We start from the raw sequence: 21,934 nt of genomic DNA on the forward strand, positions 1-21,934 counted from the left end.
AGCGCCTTTCCAGTGGCTGCAATTAAACCTGCCTGCTCTGTTTGTGCAGAGGAAAATCTTGTGCTTTGGATTTCTCTGCTTTTAGGAGACAAAGAGAACTCAGCAGAGCAGACCGCTTTTAGCTATTTATTTTTAGCATTGTAGTGATACCAGAAACATGGAAGTAAACAGGAGGTTGTCAAGCTGTTGTAAATAGCATAGGATTAAACCCATGACACTGAGGAATCCACAAGCTAGGGTGGTTTATTAAGGACATATTTAACTGTAATTTTTAGGATACTTGATTTCAAGTGTTTATGGAAATTACTATTGTAGTTTAATTTATCACATTTCAACATTTTCCCATTTAATGCCTCTGAGTTTAGAAAAGACCCCAAGGCCTCAGTGTGCGGGTGCCACTGCCCTCTCCTGGATGCAGCTGCCAGACAGGCGGCTCACTCCCTGGAATGAGAGAATGGAATATGCGGTATATATATTTTTAGAAACTAAAGAGGTAAATTCCGTCCTCCGTTCCAAATGTAAACCTGATCCTACACGCCCACTACTAGATGTGAAAAATGGTCAGCTTCCACCAAGCATAACCTGTCGGGAGGGCCCAAAGCCATTCCCAGAGGAGGCAGGAACGCTGATGCCGAGTTTCAATGGGACCATTGATTTCAGCTATGTGGAATTATTAATTGACAGGACGTTGGCACCACAGCTCTAAGAGCAATCTCTTCCTGCACACGACCACATTTAACGATGCAAAAATGTTAAAACTCATGGTTTAACTGCGAGTAATAGCTGCTTTGTTTGGTACAACTGCCTAAAGGCCTCTGGTCACAATGCCCAGAGTTACAAACACTTAAACTGGCAGTTCCTCACTGCACACCTCAGCAAATTGTTTGCTCAGACAGCAAGGAACATGATGAACACACCACGAACTGTAAATGAGAGAAGAGGGTAATACTGATAAAAACCTCTAGCTGTTAGTAACAAAAGACGACTCTCATATTGTTGCATTTTTAAACAAAAGTATTAGAAAAATATCCCAAGCAGAATAAAGGTCAACGTGAGCCTCATCATCCCCGTACAACACCTCTTTGCTCTCCACTCTTGGTTTTCCTACTTGGGGCAATTCTGAGGATGGTTTTCCTGAACAGGATCAGAAGTACTTCTGTTCTCAGGAAAACTAAGGCTCAGTTTTGTTAATATTTACTAATTCATATATTAATATTTTCTAATGCATGTAAGGGTAAATGAAGGATTCTCCTAATGAACTGAAACATATCTACTCACAAATATGGTTTGAAAACATGACCCTAGATCACAGGTCAAGGAACAATGGAGAGCAGGACAAGAAAAAAGGATATATACTAACAAGGTTCCATACAGTCCTCTAATGAAATGGACAGAATTACCAAACAGAGAATATTTTAACCTTTACTCTGTGTGGCTGTCTGTAAATAAAAGAGAAAAATAACAACAATTTACTATACTGAATCTAATTTCCAGCTCACAGACGATTGTATACTTACTGGGCTGCAATCTTAATATACTTCTTTAACAGTTGAACACGCTTGCTGAGTTGAGAGCAAAGACAAATCTCAGTGACCACCCAGAACTGTATTTCATTAAATCTTCTCAAAAACAAGTCCAGATTTGCTGTGGTCTTTTTAAAATTATGCCTTCCAAAAGTGTGATAGATCAATTCCAGCTAGAAAAAAGAAAACAGTTTGGGATTTTTTTTGCAGAAATCTCATCTTTCGGACAGAGGAAAGAGGCTAAGAATGAGCAGGTAATATCTAGTCTGAAACTTGCTCTGCAGTTTATGTTTATTGCTGTACAGATGACAGGATTTGGGTTGTAAATCCAGTAGACAATAGCTGAGGCATACTAACAGCATAACTATAGACTATTTATAAATAGCTTAATACCTTAAAACATACAAAAGCAATCCAATAAACAGCACATGTTCAGGAGAAGTTTAACTTTATTTTAGGATTTTGCCTATAAAATTACAAATGCCTTATAATTCCAAAACTTGTAGGTGGCTTTATTGTAGTATTTGTGAATATCAAGCTTAGAGAAAGTTTTGCAAGTAACGCCACAAACCTACAATGTGCAGTTAAACATTTTCTAACAGATTCTAATCTGCTGAACAGATAGATCCTCATACCTCATGCACACAGTTGAAGAGCTCCCAGTCATAAATTGTCATCTGATGTGCTAAGTCTTTGGAGCTCATCAGTTCAAATGTTCCCACTGTACCAGTAGATGGTCCTTCTTGTTCTGGTAATGGTGCCTACAAATGGAAAAATCGTATAAAAATACTTTAGAAATACTAAATCGCATGACTGGTTCTTTTATTTCATAAAGTTTGGACCACTTTCCTAGGTATGTTTCTAATACAAAAACTGAAATCTGCTTTTAACCACAGGCTGGCATTAGGAAATGAGAAGCCCTGCACAAAATCAGTACCCACTATGCACAGGATAGTTAGGAAAATTCTGAAAGCTCTTCAGAGGCACTGTAAGGAAATAAAACAGACTGTTCTCAGTGTGTTATTTTTAGCATTGTTCTAAAATTTGAAGCCAGAAATAAATACTTCAATACACGTTGTGCTAACTAAAGCATGTCTGTTTGTTTAGGAGCACAGGTCTTTCCACAAAGCTTTTGTTACCAGTTTCCTTTTTCACATACAGAAATAATTAGGATACAAAGCACAAGCCAAATTCTTTTGCAAATTATTGATTCTGATGATGAGAATTATTACATCTGCCATATTTCACAAATCTGCAGTGACTGCAAGTTCTTCTAATCATTTATAAAATAAACCTCATACTTTCTCTTTGACAGTGCAGGGATGCATTCCTTGTGATTGAAAAACTCCCGGCTATGCCAATTACATGCACACAGTCTTGCGAGAAAGAATCCCTTAAATCATTCAAGTATAAAACATTTTTTGAAAGACACTTCCATACCACCCAATTAATGAGATGCAATCTATAGTTTTGCACACAAGTAAATCTTAAAGAGAGATATTTAAAACATGGCTTGAGATCAAGTCAGATTTGATATAGTCTGTTGTATGTGTTAGGGTCAAAGCGTTTGAACCAGCTCTGCTAAATGGCCAACTAACAGGCCTCTCGCAAATTCAAATGCATTACATCAGTAAAGCTCCCTGTGAACCCACACTTTAATTGCTTTGTTTCCAGGAGAGGGCAGTAGACTTCACTGACAAGTTTCCTTCGCAATTTCTCACAGGGTCTTTGTTAGATAATTACAGAGCAGGGAACTGTCAACAAGCTCCGTTCCGAGTACAAACTCAGAATCTGCAAGATTAACAGACCACATTTACATACCGCAATATCAAAAATGAGCTTACTAAATGAATCCACTTTTATATAAAAACATTATATTACCAATAGAAAAAGGACTGACTGAATTAATACATCAAGTCACTTTCTTAATAACATACTGTATGTAGGAACTTTACTTCTCTACGAGTTCTGGCCTTGTTCTCTAGGGAAAACTTGTCTTTCAAATCTCATCATAATACAAACTAATTAAAAATAATCAAACCAAACCACAGGCATTATTACCTTAAAAGCTCCATCTACAATTTTAAGAAATGGTGTATATATGCAAAGCATCAGCTAAAAACATCAGGAAAACCACCAGTCTTAAAACAGCCTGAAGATTGTTCTGAATTGGGATTTGCGCAAATACAAAATTTCTTTAGATTAAGACAGAGTATGATTTAAAAGTACAACAGTTTTGTCTAGAAAATCCTCATTTGTGGAAATCTGTGGCAAGAGAATTGCCCACGGACTGAAAGAGGGCTTTTTTCCCCTATTCGGAGACAAACACGACATAGCTGTTACCATAACAAACACATATTTTCTAAGGTTAGGAAAGAAGCACTTAGATGTAAACTGATTGCATATTTGAAAATTCATCTAACCCAGAACAATTTTCACATGGGAACTACGAAGTGTCATGTGAATAGATGCACATGTGCAGGCAGCAGCCAGAAATTGGAATGTGAAAGGATTAAACTGGAAGGGAGGTAAGGTTGTAATGTTTTTCAGTTTGTTTATACCTCTTTGAAAAAATGCAGCTGATAAGGGGATCTATTCTGTTATGCAGTGCTGAGGACCCTTTTTAAGGTGCTGAGTGTTTCTCCCTAATTCCTACTGAAGTCAGCCTACTTGATGAAAACTAGCACACTGCAGCCCTGCATCTTAGAGCTCCCTGTAGCATTTTGAGCACTTGATCCATGGTAAATAGCACAGGGGAAAAGGCAGAGAAAGTCATGACAATTTGCTGCCAAAGGTATGTCTACACAGACAACACAGGGCTGTACAAAAGTACCCAGCATAGTTGTGCTGATGCAACAGCCCTGCTTTAGATAAGCATGCCCCATGAGGGTATCTACTTGGCAGGATTAATTAACCTTAAGGGAACACCAGAATTTAATAAACTGAACAAGAGGTATCTCTGCATGGAACTACAGTATGCTGGATGTGCATTCCCTGGTTGCTAAATTGAAAGCAGCGGCAAAGCATAGATTTTACCACATCTATAAAAGAAATCAGGCATACATACTAAGTGGCTTGTTAAAAGCATACAGGAGGCTGAAACAAGGCTAGGAGTAATAGAGTTCATGCTGACATGACTTGGCAATGACATTTGTTTTTAATGAAATAAAAGGAACAAAAAGTACAGTCAAATCAAACTCTATAAAAGCAGACCCCATGGAGATTGTTAGAATTACTGTATAAACTGTAAGTACTTAGGAGCAATTCTACTTAAAAAAACCCCAGTCTTTCTACCAGGAATATTTTCTGTGATTCTACTTAGAATAATCTGAGATTTTGACACAGTGTTTTGTGGGGCCGAGAAAGAAAGGATTTTAAGGAATTTACTGTTGGAATCAAGTCTCCTGAATGCTTTAATCTATCTTCAAGAATATATCCCTGAGGCCTTGAGGAGATAATTCTGTAATCAGGAATTACTGCATGTTTTAGTGGCAATATTCAGCTCTTTCTACATGCTCAGTGTGACACAGAGAATTCTGGGATCAAGTACTGTCATATGGATCAGATGGATTTCTGCTCTAGTTTAGGAAATTATAACATTAACTTGTTTCAATTTCGAGGCTCATTCCATAGCACTGTGGCAAGCCCTTTGTTGTGAATGTTTCCACCAGCTTTTACCTAAAGCATTGATAATACAAAAAGGGCCAAGTATTCGAATAAACTGAAGCACTGCACTTTCTGAGACCTGCATACATACATACGTACCAATGAATCAAACTGGTCACGTGGGCAAGCAAACAGCCGTCCATTCACACTGAGAGTTGTAAACACTGAAACATCATGAGGCTTCAGCACAACTTTTTCTGTAAACATGAAACAAAAGGTTGTTTATTACATCTATGTAGAATTTATAGCAGGGCTGATCCAATAGATTACACTTTCTGGGAACAAATTTTGCACAGTAAACCAATGTCCAGGATACAAAATAGCTGACAACAAGGTCCTCTTTACTGAAGAAATGTGACGAGCTCAGCCCAAACCAGTCTCCTACAGGACTGGCATACAGAACTAGAATCCCAGCCCCAAAGTGTACAGACAGGTCAAGAAGCCTGTGCTGCCACCTCCAGAAACTACCTAAAAAAATTCAGCCATAATTAGGGACTCCATTCCTTTTTCTCTGAGCTGTAAGCATTTGGAGAGCTGTTCTTAATACAAATTGCTTGGAAGACAGTACGTGCCAAAGGAGCTGATGAAATGCAACTGCATTCAAATCTCATTACAGCAGTTCTAAAACTGCATCACATCACAGGTAAAAAAAAGATAATGAAGTAACTTACAAAACAGTCTCTTCCAGCATGCGCTGGCTGTCAGCAAATCTGACAACAAAAAAATCGCTGCAACTGCAAAAAATAGAGCCGCCTGGTGTCAGTTCTCAGGAAGTGAGCTGGTTTTGGCAGGCATCACTGTTTGCAAAAATGCCTTCCAACACAGCTCTCATTAGCTCTGTGTGTGTCCACACAGTTATATTCAACCAGAGAGCTTCAGCAACACCAATTCTCCAGCCGAAGTCACCTTGCAGTTACTCTCCCATTTCCATAGCCTACGGTGAGGGGCTGACTCTTCACCCTGTGCCAGCCACAAGGTCAGCGGGCTTGGTACTCAGTTGCATGGACAGAGTAGCCAGAATGGTAGTGACCACGGCTGAAACGTCTCCACGCAGTGTTTCCTGCTGTTGCTGATCCCTATGTCTAGCCTGACATTATCCATGATTACCTCCTATTTCTGTTGTTAAAAAATTCTTACAATTCTTACAGTGAAGGAAACTTGGGGCAGCTCAGCTCTCTTAACATGCAGATACACAAACTTCTCAATTTTTCCTGTCCCCTGTGTGAGCTTCAGTCTGTGCCTGCAGTAGGGAAAGAATTTGCCTCTAAGACAGAATCTGTGTAGCAGCCGAACAGGCACATGGATAGAAAAGCCCTCACTGAATTAGTCTTTCAATTCCTCCTGACATTCTGCTTCACTCTGAGAAGTGTTTAAGATGATGCAAATACAGTACCTCCTCCTGAGCTCATCTTTACTATGATGAGGCCTTCTCCAGAACCCAGCTTATCTGCTACTGCGCTGATCACTTCCTTCACAGAGGAAGACACTGGCACCCGGATCGTGGTATAGGTTTGGTCTATGCAGTACACCTTAAACAGAACTAAAGAAAAAAAGATTGCGCTGTGTATGCCATGTTTAACAACCACAGAGGCTTTACTGTACGAATTACTTTGACTTCAGTAACCACTTTTCACAAATGAAACAAATAATGCAACAACAAATCACTACAGTTTTGATAGCTCCCCATTCCTCAGATGTTCTAGTACAGAAATCTCTGATTTTCCAGAGCTTTTAGTAAGCCATGAAGTACTAGTGTTTCAGTATTGCTGCACTATTTATGGATGTCAATTTAATCTGGCACTTTGTTATGTTCCAGACATTATAATATTTTAAATCAACCCTTCTTTTCAAGAGTCAGGAAAACTGGCTGCAAACTCTCTTAATTACAGGAAAATACTTTTCATATTTACAAAATAGATTTGCAAATAGTTTTGGTTACAATCAGAACTTAACCCAAACTGTGTTGCAACCTGTTTGTTACAAGCGAGTACATAACTGATCAATCAAGAATGTTGTAGATTATGAAGACGAATACCCTACAATAGGAATACACTTCAGTGTACCATACAAAGTGGCTCACAGAGCGACATGTGAACCCAAGCCTCTGGCTGCTTAGAAATCAACACGATAGCACCTTAGCCTGCAAAATGCAAGGCAGCCCGAAGTGACACGAATTTAAGACAGAAGAAGTTAGGAAAATACTTCTTCAGCTCAGCTGGCAAGCCAAGCCAAGCAGCCCCTGGGGTTATAGCTGTCCATGGATTGTCATGTTCAGCGTGCTGCCTGCCCTGCGAGTGGGAAAGGTGCAGCCATGCGAGAGGGGCAGCCGGTGCCTGCCCACACACACAGGCAGCAGCACTTCCCCTGGCAGCAGCAACTGCTTCGCCCTTTGTAGACCTGGAGGGAGCACTGACAGGGACAACAGAAGCTGCACACCTGGCAGGGTGGCTGCTGTTCATACGTCGTTACTTCCAGCTTTTGAAATGGCTCTTCTGTTGGTTTGATTTATGCCACCAGCTTTCTCAGCTATATGACCTCACATTTTGTTCCTTTTATTTTTACGGTTGTTCACTAGCAAGAGCTATCCTTTAATATCAAGCACCTTGAAGCAGAAGCTATTTTTCTGTGATGAAGATAAACCAAACCAACCATTGAGAGACTGGCCCTAGCAGTTGCAAAGAAATCCTCAGATTTGAGCTTTAAGGGGCATGTATCTTTGTTTACAACGAACAGATCTCATCAGCAGAGCTCAAGATTTTGTTCACATAACAGTACTTTAACCTGCCTGATGAAAAGGACAATATGAAAAGCCAGTACAACTGAAAATGATATTCTGATACACTGCTGTAAACTTTACCTTGATCTCTTCAGAGAATCAAACAATAGCAATAGGGCACACCAACAGATTTTGTCTTTAGGCTGTGTGCCACAGGGCAGAGATCCACGCCATGATTATCTGCTCCACTCCTATCTTGCAAAGGAACAGCTGTACATATTAGCTCAAACTGCACAGGGGAGACAGATGCTCAAACATGACCTTCAGCACCCACTATTTATTGCACTGCCATTACCTGCATGGACATTATCTCTACTAGTTCTGCCCTGTTTTGTTCGTTCTCTATTTTAAAAGTTTTTACATCTTCCTCTGCAGAAGCACAGTGTTTGATAGCACAAGTAACTAAGGGAAAAGACAAGGAGCACTTCAAAACAATGATGGAGAATGTTTGGATAGCAAAAGCAAACAGTTTGCTTCAGGCCAGGCTTCAAAACTCTAAGTAGGCACTTTTGTTTATTTTTAGACCTTTTTTTGAGAGAGAGACAAATCTACTGCAAATCTCAATGGCTCGATAAAACTTTGCAGAGAAGGAGCTCACCTTCATCACTGCCCCTGATAGGCTGGCGTTTCTGTGCTCTGTCATCACTTGTGTTGAACAGCTGCAGAAGAACTTTGTGCTGAAAACGAATCATCACGATTCACATTAATGTGAAAAGAAACATTATGAGGTAGACATGAACTACAGTAGATCTCTTATGAATGGCATGAAAAAGAGTAGCAATGTGAAATTTGACACAATGTTAAAAGCTATTTCTCAAGATGTTGTTTTAATATATCCATGATTACTAAACAGATGCTTATGGATTTGCTGTGCTAAAGCTTTTAATTTAGAAAACAGGCAAATAAATTATCTTACCTTCTTTTGTGGTGCTTTAGGTTCTTCAGAACTATAAAAAGGTAAAGCATGAAATATATAATTTAATATAACCTGAAAGATTTTGTTTACAAAATCACCTATAGAACATGGACCACTTGTCCAACTACAATATAAAACTATTAATGTTTGCATATATGAAAAGATGACTAGATGATACCATAGTTAATTTACAACAAAGGCAAGGAAAATACTATATAAAGTCCATGTAAGCATGAAATGAGCATTCAGTTTAGTTCGAATAGTGTGTACATAATTTCCTGTTCCTTCTGTCAACCTTTTAATGAAAGTTTGGTGTTTGCGAGAATGATGTGGAAAGAGAGGGACATAGACACTCATCCAAACCAGCTTGCATGCAAACATTCAGTCTTGTATGGCTGAGTGCCATTCATAGAACAGATTTTTAATACATATAAGCAATACATTTTCTTCATCTATTTACTGAGAAAAAGGGCAGGGGGAGGAAAGGAGCGAAAACTGTGCTTACACTTGCTTTACAATTTTCTCTAGCTCTGGAAGTTGCTCCTTCAGTGCTGCAATCATTCTAGTATCATCTGATACAGATACATAAAATTCCTGTAAATGATACAGAATAGTCTTTAAATAACTATAAGGGTAAATGAGCAGTACTCAGAGAGAGGATTATGAGATGACATCTGATAGCTTAATGATTATAAAGAATGATAATCTGCATAGAGGAACACATGCTGGGCCCAACCCTCTATTACTTCTACTTGTTTATCTCCAGCTGATTTAAAGCAAGAGTTCCACATGCAGAAGTGAAAGCTGATGAGGCTCCTTAGCTCACTGCGTAACCACCAACTGCTTGTGCAAAAACTGCATTTTCAGACTATCACGGATAAAGATAAAGATAATTCACAAATAATCTGGCACAATAGGTTTTTTACCCACTGTTGTTGAAGTCCTGGGTGGTTCATTTGCTACTGAGTTGCTGACTCTCAGCTGTTCCAGTCTGCTATGATATTACCCTCCTTTTGACCCTACCCAAACCTCTTCCTGCCACACCTACATAAAATTGACCCAATGAAGGATCTATGTGCTTGCAACTAGTCATTGTCCTTTAACTTCTGGACTAATGAAAGACATTATGTTTGTCTCCAAAGCTCGTCTATTATGAAAAGCTTTCCCATGTGGGCTTGCTATTATATATGTCTGTCATAATTAAGGTCCCTCTCTATTCTCCTCTGCTAACTCTTAGATTCAGTTTTAAGCTCTTTGGGGCAAGAACTTCCATTCGGCAAGTAACATATGGGATTGTGATCCATAAACGCATTATATAATAAAAATGGCAATCACAACAACTTAACCTGACATTGGCAGTGCATCTTATTGTGGAAATACAAGGATATGGTACCTACCACAAAGACCTTACAACCAATGTCTGAAGAATTAAAGGATTTTAAGGGATCAGAAGGGTTCTGAAGACAAAGATCTTAAGTTCCAATAGCTGCAGTACAGCTTTCATTCAAATGGAAAGGATTTTTTTATTTGTAGAGTAAGAACCTTCCAGCTCCTTCCTGGCACACCTCGGGCAGGCATAAACAGCCTCCCAGTTCAATCCGTAGAGCCTCTGAACTATCCACAAGAAAATACTAAAAAAAGTAAATTCATCTATTGCTATAAAGCAATCTACCCATGCAGTGCTTTGAAAAGGGTCTGCTGGAGCAGATATTTTCAGAGGTCCAGAGGCTGACAATGGTTCGAGCACTGTTGTAGTGTGTATACTGTCTCTGCAGCTAACACCGAGAAAACAGAGTTACAAGTTTGCACTTTGAAATGACCCACTTCTCTTCAGTTCACAACAGAATTCTGCAGACCAGGAACAGGCTTTCAGCTTATCTTGATCAATAGGTACTTTTCAGTACAATGATACAACAGTTCCTTTATACCTCCAAAAAGGCCATTGCTGCTTCATCTTCTTGTAGTAAATCTCCATATAAAGCAGCCCACTGTAGAACCAGTCGAATGACTCGCCTTTTATTGTTGAGGGCATAATCCATTTTCTCCTGCTCTGTACCCTGGGAAGGCTGGGCATGATAGGTGCCACGGTGTCAAGGAAAACACTCAGTGATTGAAAATATCAAAAGCAGTATGAATTCACAAACAACTGACTTCCAACAAACCATTTTCAGGGTGTTCAAACATAACTTTCCAACATATACTTTTGATTTCTGACTGCTGCTAGCATAAAGACTTGTGAACCTTTCACGTTCATACTAAAAAGTAAGAAGAGAGAGAATTCTCTAAAGAGCACTGGAATGATCAGAATCCCACCACAGAGACTATTGCTGTAGGGGAGCAGAACAGAAATGATACTTGGAACAATAGAGAAGAGGATTAACCATGGAGACTGAAGAAGGATATTTCTCCTTGTTCTTCTTTGGAGACAGTTGAAGAAAAAGAAAAATATTACTTCGTGTTTATTAACAATTCCAGTCTTCTGTTTGTGAGAAAGACTACTGGAATCAGGCCCCAGTGTTATTAGTTTTATTTTTAGAAGTTGCTGTAACCCAAGGTGAACTACAGTCCCATTATGGTAGGGGGACCTGGAAGTTTACAGCCTGGACTGACTACAGAGACATGGAGTAAAAGAATAAATTCTGCAATAGCCTCAGTTTACATATGAGGCAATCAGAAGTTTCCATGCTATCAAATAAAGCGTATTTGGGACGCAATACTTTGTGATAGTTATTTTGTGACAAACAATAAGAAAAAATAAGAAACATTTCATTGACCTTTTTCAAGATGAAGTACCAACACTACAAAAATATGCAAATAGCAAAAAGGCCAAAAGTAATATTTATTGAAAGGAAGAAACCAAGAAAAAAGTAAAGGCAGAATGGACAATAACCTGAGATAATTTCAGCCTTTAACCTTTCCTTCCTGGATACCAAAATTCTGATTCTGGACTGTTATGAATAATACTATTCCCAATTATATAGCAATGATTAATATGAAAATACTGACATTCTTTCACTGACAGCGAAGTCCAGCATCCTTTCTAGGTGCCCTTTCAGTTGCTCTAACAAATGATTTAACAATTAGAAAATCAAAATATTAATTAGAAATCAAAATGATCTAAGATATTTATTTTAAACTTCTCATTTAGAAACATATGTCTAACAAATGCTAACATACTTAATACTAATAAAATATAATGGGAAAAAGTATCTATTAACTGATACTTTCCAAATGATCCTCCTGCCGAAACCCCTGCAGAGATTTGATGTGCTACCAGGGTTACTGGGGCACTCAACTGACTGACAAACTTTTAGAAATCTGCATTTATTTTCATTTGGAAAGGTTTAAAAATACTAGAGAACTAAACATGTCAGTACATTTATGGGAGCAAATAAGTCAAAGGGTCATAAGAAGTAAATAATATATTGTAAGCTATGTGCTCTAATGTCTCAGGGAGCAAGTTTAATATTCTACTGGGTAATTTTTCTCATGCCATTTTTACCTTTCAAACATGGTAATTATTTAACGTATTTTTACTTTCTTATTAACTGATTTACTGCAGGCACTGGTAATTTTTCTGTATTTTTACTGCTCATTTATATTAATTGCTCTTTTATTACCGTTATCACAGGGAACGTCAATTAAGGGTTCTCCCATTTTTACAGGGCCTACAGGATGCAGCTTCACTGCAGACTCCAATCAGAAGTAAAACATCATGTACATTTGCAACAAGTGTCAGATAATTGCAAAATAGTTATCGACACCAACATGGTTAGAGTTCAATATATATATTTCTACTTATGCCTAGCATATGCTAGGAAACTGAAGCAATTCTTAAGTCTGTTCTTCCCCACATGGGAACAATTAGCCATATCGGGAACTGTGCAAAATCAGCAGCCATTACTACTGGCATGATGGTGAAGGAGGCTCACAAAACATTCATAAACATGCCAGAGGACTATCATGTACAGAGACAAAAGAGGCGTTCATACTTCGTAAGTATTTAGATAGTCTTCCTTTAAAGATGCACACCTGCTCCCACACTTCCACTATCCCAAGTGCACTTTTGGAGGTGCTACTGTCTTTCAAGTTTTCTTTTGGGCTTTGTCCTGCCTCTCTCTGACAAGCTGTAGCTTGGAGAATCTCTACATTTCCAGCTCTGTGAAGAAGAGAGGGAAATAGGTGACTTGGTCCAACACAGAGGACAGGGGAGCATGGCTTTTGCTTCCCTATGAAAAAGAACTATGTGATTTTTTTTTTTATTATAATATTGCAGAATCCGTATACTTTAGTGACTAAAAAAAGAGTGGTGTGCCAAGGGACTGTACAGTATAAGTGCTTAATCCACAGCAAGCAATCATATTACTTAGCCAAAATGGTGCACCCATCCATTCCTTTCAGGATTAAAGAACTTACAGATGACAAATGCCGCTGTATAAGAAGTGAAAACCCAAATATGCTTGAAAGCACTACAGTGATATAGCTCTACTCATACTTGCATGCTGCCAGCTGTAACAGTATCCTAAGTGGGTGTAGGAAAACAGACTTGTATTGATTTCAAATCAGAAACTGGAGCAAAAACAGTTTCTCTGACCTTACTTCTTTTTCTGTTTCTGTTTTAATTTCCTCACTGAGCATAACTAATCTCTCCTTAGTCTCACAGCACCAGCAAACATTTTTGTAGAGTGATTTTGCTCAAAAAATATGAGCTTTGTTAGCAACCTTTCAACTCTAACAATACATTTCAATGATACAATCAACAGAGCACAGTTTGATTTTCCATGCTCAGAATGGACCAAATAAACAATAATTCGGCTCTAGGAAAAGCTGACACTAAAGCTGTGGGATACCAGCTACTTCCAGCCCTCCTCCTCCTCTCTGAAATGAATTAGCACGATGCCTGCCATGACCCACTTGAGACCTTGAGGTCTTATCCTCCTCTCCAGAATAGATTCACAGGTGAATACATGTATGTGACACTATCACTTTGATCTTCAGAAAAGCTTTTCCCCTATTATCAATTAGGTCCATTTTGCTTATGCACCTGATTTCCCCACTTATTGGATATCAGAGGTATGCTGTTATACCTGAGGACAGACAAACCTGAGTCTCAAATGGACTGATTGAATCCTATGAGCTAGATAAATCAGGAAAAAAAGAAAAAAAAAATACTGTCCTTTTCTTCCCTCCCCTTTTCAAAGCTGTCAGCAACAGCATTTCATAATACTTTTGATATCCAAAACTATGTGGTTTTGGAAAATGTATTTGTTTCAGGTGTATGAACAATTTTCTGCAGAGCAGTTTTATGGGTCCAAAGGTTTTCAAAACAATTACTGTCCTTGCTAGGAGTAACACAAATGGATTCTCAAGTTTCCCAGACAAGGACACAATGCTCTATTTTGTGGTTACAGGGTGTTAGCTTTCCCAGATGTCACTCGCCCCACTGAGCTTCAAGGAAAGCACACTTTCACGCCAATCTGATTCTAAAACAATAAATAGGGAATTGAAGTTATTATACCCCTGTCAGAATTCTATAAAACAGAAAACATTATATGTTTATTTAATGCTCCCCGTCACTTGATAGCTTCAAGTCACTGTGCACAAGGAAAACTCTCAGTGCCCAACAGCTCCCGAGACTAAATGACCTGCCAGTAATTGACTGATGGACATTTCACAGACTCCTGTAAAACATGCAGAGAGTACGAGAGTCACCTCAAGCCCTCAATGCTATCCACTGTAAGCAATTGAAGTTTCTTGCAGTTTGTTAACATTTTTTATAGATTATGATTTTTTAATTCATAACCATTATGATAGCACCTAGGAAATACTTACTCACTATTCTACAGGTCTAGGCACCCTTTTGCTTGAAGCAGTTTACAGCTTGTAATCTGGAAAGTGCACCGTTGAAATCACCAAAACATAACAATCTTAGTTAAAATCTAGATGTTGTAGTTCATCCAAAAAGAAGACAGATAAAAAGGATACAGGAAGGGTAGTCCGAACTTTTATGTAATTTCACTTACCTCGTGGAGGGACAGTACATTTATTTCCCTTAAAAATAGTAATCAGCACAGGAAAGACAAGAGTTTTCATGCTTTGGGGCTGTATCTCATCATGGGTACACACCACCCATTTCAGAGCTATGGACAGCTGTCAGTCAGACACAGAACCTACCCATGAGGCACGGCCTTCATGAAATGTGAGGACTTCTTGAGAGAGAGAAGCTGCAGTCTCATCGCTGACAGGGACAGCTGTTAAAGGGACACAACTTTTTGCTTACAAAAGGATATTGTGCCATCAAGGCTGGGCAGAGCTGACTATTTGGCATAAAAACACAGTGCATCATAATAAAATCATTTAAAACAGAATCTGTGAAAAAAAGAAGAAATAAAACAGTCAATTAAGCCTTTGCAAACAGCTCGAGGATCACAAGGATGAGTTTTCTTTCAGCTAAAATATCTTATTAGCCTTCTGCAGATAATAAAGGGGTCTTTTTGCACTTTGTAGGCATTAAATATGAAAATGGGGAATGAACAAATATGAGCTGAAGTATTAAGCTTTTATTCTTGTCTGCATGAATTCTACTGCACTTATGTTAACAGGCATCTGCTTATGTCAAAGAGAAATGTGGCAGAGTAAAAGAAAAACCCATCTGTGCTGAAGTGAAATATTTGGATATGCTTCCCTACAAGTGTAGAGATCTCAGCAGCAGCAGAATCAGACCTGCCGCACCTGGCTGCCTGAGAAGTGCTGCTGCATTTGGCTTTAGGGAACTACAATACCAGACAGCACATTTAGTATAAACTACACAGGAGAAGGCAAATAATTCCATTCTTTGCTAATTTCCTGGCAATGAGCAGAAGGCCTAAAAAAAGGTAAATGTACAGTCAAATTTCTGGTTTTATTTTGACTTGGAAGAATCTCAGCTGCTAGATTTACATTAAAATGTATATGAACGATATGGCCGACATTTTCTCCAGAAAAAAAATAGCAAGCTCTTTTTTCTGTTACAATGAGATGTGGTGGCTCTAGTGTAAACCCCAGTTTGCCTTATGCTTGTATTTTTGGTAACAAAAGGATTTATAAAGCCTGGCTGCAGAGGCCAGAATAAGTTGGGCAGTGAGAATAAACTTTATTTTACTTTAAAACTAGGAAAGGCTTATATGGAATCACTGAGAAACAATAAACACAATATCCTGGGGTATGATTTCTACAGTGAAACTTTTGAGATATGAGAAACATTTGAAAACACTTTAAGTAAGAGATATCAGAAAAAATACGGTGAGATAACTGTGTGCTGTAATATTACATCGTTGCTTCCACTGTAATTCATATATGAAAATGTCTTTCAGTTGATGAAACTCATCTCCAGAAAGGTGGGACTTTTTCTTTGTGTAATATCCAGAGCAAAGTGGATTTTAACTGTTCTTAAATTAAAGGAATGCATAAACTAAATATTCCATTTTCCAGCACTCTTGAGCTTCTATATCCTAAAAATAGCTTTGTGAATTGTGACATTATGTATCACATTAGGATATAGGTATAATCTTGTCATTGGATGTTTTGGGGAAAAGTTTTAAAAGATTTTTTAAATAATTTGTTTTAGAAAAATTTACAATACATGCATACTGTGATTAGTATGGAGGCTTAAAGAACAACGTTCTGCTTGTAATTCTAATAAAAAGGCATCTATGAAAAGAATCATTTTTATTCTTAAAAGTATTTAAAACACACACTGTAAAAGGATTGCTGTAATCTTTCAATTCTTCCACCATTTTTGGACCACTATACAGGTTTCTCCAATTTTATGAGGTCAGCAACAGATTAACTGGATTTAAGTACACCTTTGAATATATACTTCTCAGACATCTGCAATGTAAAAAGAACATGCTGAAGCAATATTCTGTAGCCTAATATAAAAGTCTCTGCATTACTTTATCATAATTAGGAGGAATTTTTTGTGCCTGACTCTTTTTAAAAATCAAAATACTTACTAATAGTAAGTCAGCAAATATCTATATCCCTAGACATGGATTCTCTGTTTTCTTTACACTAATGAAAAAGCAGCCTATTAAGTGCAGCTGCAGCAACCTATATTGCTGGGACTTGGCCCATGGTGTGTTGAGTTCTCTTTCGATTAACAATTCTTTCCCTGCATATTGGAAAGTATCACAAACAAGTAATTTAAATTGTGATACTTTAAATGTGATATGGATATGAAAATTTGGGAATATTTATTCTAGCATAACACGATGGCTGGAGGTATCAAGCTAGTTCACAGCATTAAGTGACATCCAGAACAAGAAGTCTGAGGACCACTACCATCGGTTGGTAACGCATGCTCTGAACCGGCCCTACAGTTGTGCCTTATTAAAGTCATGACTGGTGGTCTGGCACTAAGTGGTCTGAGATTTTGCTGTTCTACTTTGAACGGAAAGTACAAATACAGTAGGGCAGGCTAGGAGGAGTGGATTATTATCTTTAATTCTGGATTTGCTAGGTTTTCTCGGGGTTGTTTCAGAGCAGTTCTTATTCTGGAAAAAACTACCACAAGCTGCTTTTCAAAGCATCACATTGCAGTGTTCCCCCAGCAAGACTATCTTATGCAGTAATAATAACACAGCCTTTGTCATGTAGATACCTGTTGCTTCATTTAAAGTTGCTTCAAGGCGCATAGTTTCTAGAAAGTGCTCTAAAATTTTCTCTGGGGTTCCTGACATCACAATATACCTAAGGGAGGAAAAGAAGCGGTTAGTGTCTCACAGGCAAAACAGCTGATCAAGAAACAGTTGTGTGCTAGTGAGAAGACCCAGACTGACAGGAGCCAGAGTGCAAATTCCTGCTCTGACCAGAATCTCTGGGTGGCTTAGGACAAAACCACTCACAATCTTTTTTGGCTTCCCCATTGTAAAATGGTGAGCAGCAACACTCTCCACCCTACTCAGGGAGCACAAGGTGACACAAGTACTCCAGTGTAACACCACCACAGTTACACCGCAGTCAGCTCAGCTGCACTGGTGCAAACCTGGGGAAGGGCAATCGGAAATGCTTCTCCACTGAGAATAAATATCTCAGCAACAACAGCAGTTCCCAGTCATTTAAGGGTCCTAACAGACTTACTGGGAGCATGAAATGTGAACTGGTGTGTACCAGTGTCAGAGCAAGGAAACAACTTCCTGCAGCATCACTGAGAACGTGGAGGCAGAAAATGAAATAGCACACTGTATCTTCAAACTTGTGCAATGCCTCAGATAGCTGAAGAAAGTTTTTCAAGTGGATAAAGTTAGGACTGTACCATTTCCTGGAGTACATTTAGGGAGGTGAGAGAACAAGTGCAATAATCAAGTTTTTCTGTTTCATGCAAAAGCAGTGGCAAGATTTTAAGTACTAGAAGAAAATCATAGGGTATTGCTAAACTTGTCCTGTTGTCTTTTTTTCTTTCCTTTTTCTATCTTTCCCTCCATTCTTTCAATCTTTGCATCTTTTTTTTTTCTTCCCCCAGAATCCAACTGATAAAGTATGAAACTAAAAAAAAAAAAAAAAAAAAAAAAAAGAAAGAAAGAAAAAACCCTGAGAAGCGAAGACACTTTGCTCCTGCTGAGAAATAAGTGGTGGAGCTGAGCTCCTGGGAGCTCCTCCTCACTTTGAGTGCTGACCGTCACAGTTCTTTTACCTGCCAACCCCTTTGGAAGAGCTGTATTGATGTCCCAAGAACACAAACACTTGTTAAGCCAGTGCACATTCTCGCAGAGATACTAACCAAGTGTCTAAGTGAGTGAAGCAGAGAAATCACAGGTTGCTGTACTCTGAATATGAAAGTGAAAATGAACAGTGAAGCGACTCACAGGGCTGCTGAATTCATCCTGCATGAGTGTGATCACCCATAAAGAGTTAGATCATGGGAGTGAGAACTTCAGAGCTAGTCCTGCAAGTGAAGCTGTCTCTGTTTGAAAGCAGGGCTCGGGAGCTGTGCAGGAGCTGGGCTTCCTCAGCAGAGAAGGTAGTAGAATCCGAACAGCAGCTGAGAGGATCTGCCCCCAAAGTGAAGTTTTCCCCAAGATTAAGATGAAGAAAATGAGTTTCTTGGTTGACTGGATATTTCAGGGAAAAACCTTGGGATGGAGAACATTTCTCTAGTGCAAATGCTATGTACCCACTCAGGGAGCAAAGCCTAAAGGGCAGCTCATCTGAAGAGATATCAGAGATGTGAACTACCCAATTAAGAGCAGAGCAGCAAGCCTTTAAGAAGAGGTCCCTGTTAAGCTTCTCCTTCAGGCGCACTGATTTTCAAAAGTACTGAACACTCGACTAACACATTCCAGTAACACATTCCAGAAATCAGAATACATCATTAACTTTGATTTGGACTCTGAAGCATAAACGTAACCAGTTACTCTATTTACTAACAAAGGAAACAAAAGGAATGCCATCTTCAAAACCAGTGAACTCATTTAGAAGGATTTTATACTCTTTTCGTGCCAACGCACTATTAAGAAAATAATCTGACTGCTGAAAAGCAGACAGTGAACTTTCAAGGTAGCTTCCTCTGTTGTGTAGTTCATGTCTATTTGTCATTGTTCTCAGCAAAAGCTCCCTTCCAGGCACACTGATAGTACCCAAATCTGAACAAATGCATAAAGTATTTACAGAAATGAAATTCTGAGCTTTACCTGAAAATATTCCTGGAATGTAAGCTCTAAAATACAGCCTAACTTAACCAGGGACCATAAATGCCTCTAGCTATTTTAATCAAATTCTAAACACGAAAATGTTGCATAATGCAAATAATGCTGGTGCAAAGAGTTTGCAAGAAAGTTAGTGGAAATACGTTTAAATGAAACTTTCGCTTTTGAAAGAATGAAAAATATATCAGACCCAAGAAACTACGTTTAAATCTATGACCAAGTTGCTGTGTATTGCAGCTGCTCATGCAAATCCACTGTCTGCAATCAAGTTCCCCTCATATAGACGAAGAAAAATTTGTTGTAAGAGCATGTGTTTTCCTGGTACCATAGTTTGTTTTTCTAATAGATCAAGTGAGAAATGAAATGGTAGTTTCTGAAATACATGAAAAGTGTATATAAAGTACAAAGAATGGTTTATTCAACCCTTCATAGATCTTTACAAATCTTTATATTCAGTTATGCAGATAAAATATGTATATGAAATCCCAGATCACATAAAAACCATACCCAATATATCTCACAGTAAAGTAGCTCTTTCTTTGAAAAAAAAGAAGGGTCCAGGGTAAAGGATTCAAAACTTCTTAGTGCTTATTTTGTTGGAGTTGTTCGAGCATTTCTGAAGAAAATTGTGCATCAATTTGCAAATAACACATTTACAAAGCCTTTAGGGGTTTTACCAACATTTGGAATGATAATAACCTCACTCTGCTCTTATCACAGTAGTATCCAAAGAGAATTGTACTTTCTCCCTTTCAGTAAGAAAGTAAAGCAAATATAACGAATATTGTTATTACAGTGCAAACCCATTCTGTAAGATATGCTGTGCAACTTTCATCGCACAAGATCTTAGCTTTGTATACAAATTGTAGCTAGCAAACTCTTATTAGAAAGCAGAGCTCAAAATCCAAAATTAAAATATCTGTACTTAACAATAAAACAATGTCTTTTCCTGACGTCTCTTTAGACAGTAGCTCAGCTTTATAGGGTTTCAGCATTCTTCATGTGCAGTCTCTTTAGAAGCTATTACATGAGATAAGTATTTACAGTGAGATCTTCAGAGAATTATTGTGTAAAGACATAGAACTGGTGTGCTGCTGGAAATGGATATATTATCCAGTATGGGGCATGTGATCAGCTGATGATTAAAGAAAAGAAAGCTTTATATGCACTGCATTCTTCCACAGAAAGGGGGAATATGCTATTGTTTGGATAATAATACCATATGAAAAGGTTAATCATTGTCTGGCATTTGCACTATTGAATAAAAACATACTTGTGCTGAGGCTGTGAATTTCCTTGATTAGAAATTCTGTTTCCTGCTGGGATCTTCTCCAACACCAAGACATCTTGGTCATGTTCTTTGAGTCTTACTGTATTTGCTTCCACATCCTGCAAGACAAGTTACTTTTAATAAAATAATTGCACCTGATTTGGCTGATTAGTTACTCTCAAAAAGTGCATGACTTTCAAACACAAAAGACTCTGAGGTTGGTTCTTTTGCCCTGTATTTATCTATCTTTATTGTGCTTTTCTCACAGGCAGAATCAAGAGGGAAGCACTAGCACAGGGGGAAGAGACAGAGAATTGTGGGAGGGTCTAGTGAAAGAACGATGAGAAAAATCTCTAGCCATGGCAAAGGAAAAAAAGTTTGCCAGAAAACAGAGCCCTCCCCCACAACTTTCCATATGTAATATGGTCTCTATCCCCACTTACAGGTGAACAATATTATCTATAATCTGACTTTTCTCTTAAAAAAATGAAAAAAGGCATTTAGAAGAGAAAAAAAGGCACTTAAAAATGGTAAGTCTTAGTTCAGTAAACTGTTGGTAAACTTTTCATTTTCTACTACTGGATCACAGTAAAAAAAGAAAAAAAATATAATGTGCATTCAAATAACACAGATGAAAATCAATAAGACCACAGACTCTGATCTTCTTTGAAGTACCAACCAAAGCTGAATCAGTTGGGAGTCTCCATGGCCAACCCAACCTTACTGCCGGTGGGATCCTCATTCCCTTTTGTACAGTAAGCACAAGCTTATGCCATTTTTCTAGCATAGTGCTCTTTCTGGACTGGTTTTATTGCTGCAATACTGGCCATGTATATATTCAAATTCAGGATGATACTGGTTTTGACTTCCTATACTATCAATGATCACAAAACAGCCTGTATTTACAGAATTACAGCTGGACTTTGGAACTCATTTGCCCTAATGTGAATAACTGTAAAATTAGTCTGGGAATATCCTTCTGGAGCTCTCTGATAAAGACGTCTGTGTATTTACCTGTAGTTTGTTTAATTTGCCACTTGATTATGCCTTGAATCCCTCGAGTTTAAGGTACCTGACACTGACCTATCTGGGAGAATG

At 38.4% G+C, this 21,934-nt stretch overlaps 1 protein-coding gene across 3 annotated transcripts in view; it reads right to left on the reverse strand.

Annotated features, from left to right (window-relative positions):
* The window catches only part of RAPGEF4 (Rap guanine nucleotide exchange factor 4), a 150,200-nt gene that overhangs the window by 17,428 nt on the left and 110,838 nt on the right, over window positions 1–21,934 (reverse strand). For all 3 annotated transcript variants that reach the window (XM_065637505.1, XM_065637504.1, XM_065637506.1), the window contains 11 exons: window positions 20,840–20,955; window positions 17,523–17,611; window positions 15,172–15,250; window positions 10,810–10,960; window positions 9,387–9,475; window positions 8,882–8,912; window positions 8,564–8,642; window positions 6,583–6,729; window positions 5,289–5,386; window positions 2,159–2,284; window positions 1,518–1,696 (listed from right to left, as the gene is read on the reverse strand). In XM_065637505.1, coding sequence (XP_065493577.1) covers window positions 1,518–1,696; window positions 2,159–2,284; window positions 5,289–5,386; window positions 6,583–6,729; window positions 8,564–8,642; window positions 8,882–8,912; window positions 9,387–9,475; window positions 10,810–10,960; window positions 15,172–15,250; window positions 17,523–17,611; window positions 20,840–20,955 — 1,184 coding nt within the window. The remainder of the gene's footprint in view (window positions 1–1,517; window positions 1,697–2,158; window positions 2,285–5,288; window positions 5,387–6,582; window positions 6,730–8,563; window positions 8,643–8,881; window positions 8,913–9,386; window positions 9,476–10,809; window positions 10,961–15,171; window positions 15,251–17,522; window positions 17,612–20,839; window positions 20,956–21,934) is intronic.

This window comes from Caloenas nicobarica, chromosome 6 (assembly GCF_036013445.1).
Source record: "Caloenas nicobarica isolate bCalNic1 chromosome 6, bCalNic1.hap1, whole genome shotgun sequence".
Lineage (NCBI taxonomy): Eukaryota > Metazoa > Chordata > Aves > Columbiformes > Columbidae > Caloenas > Caloenas nicobarica.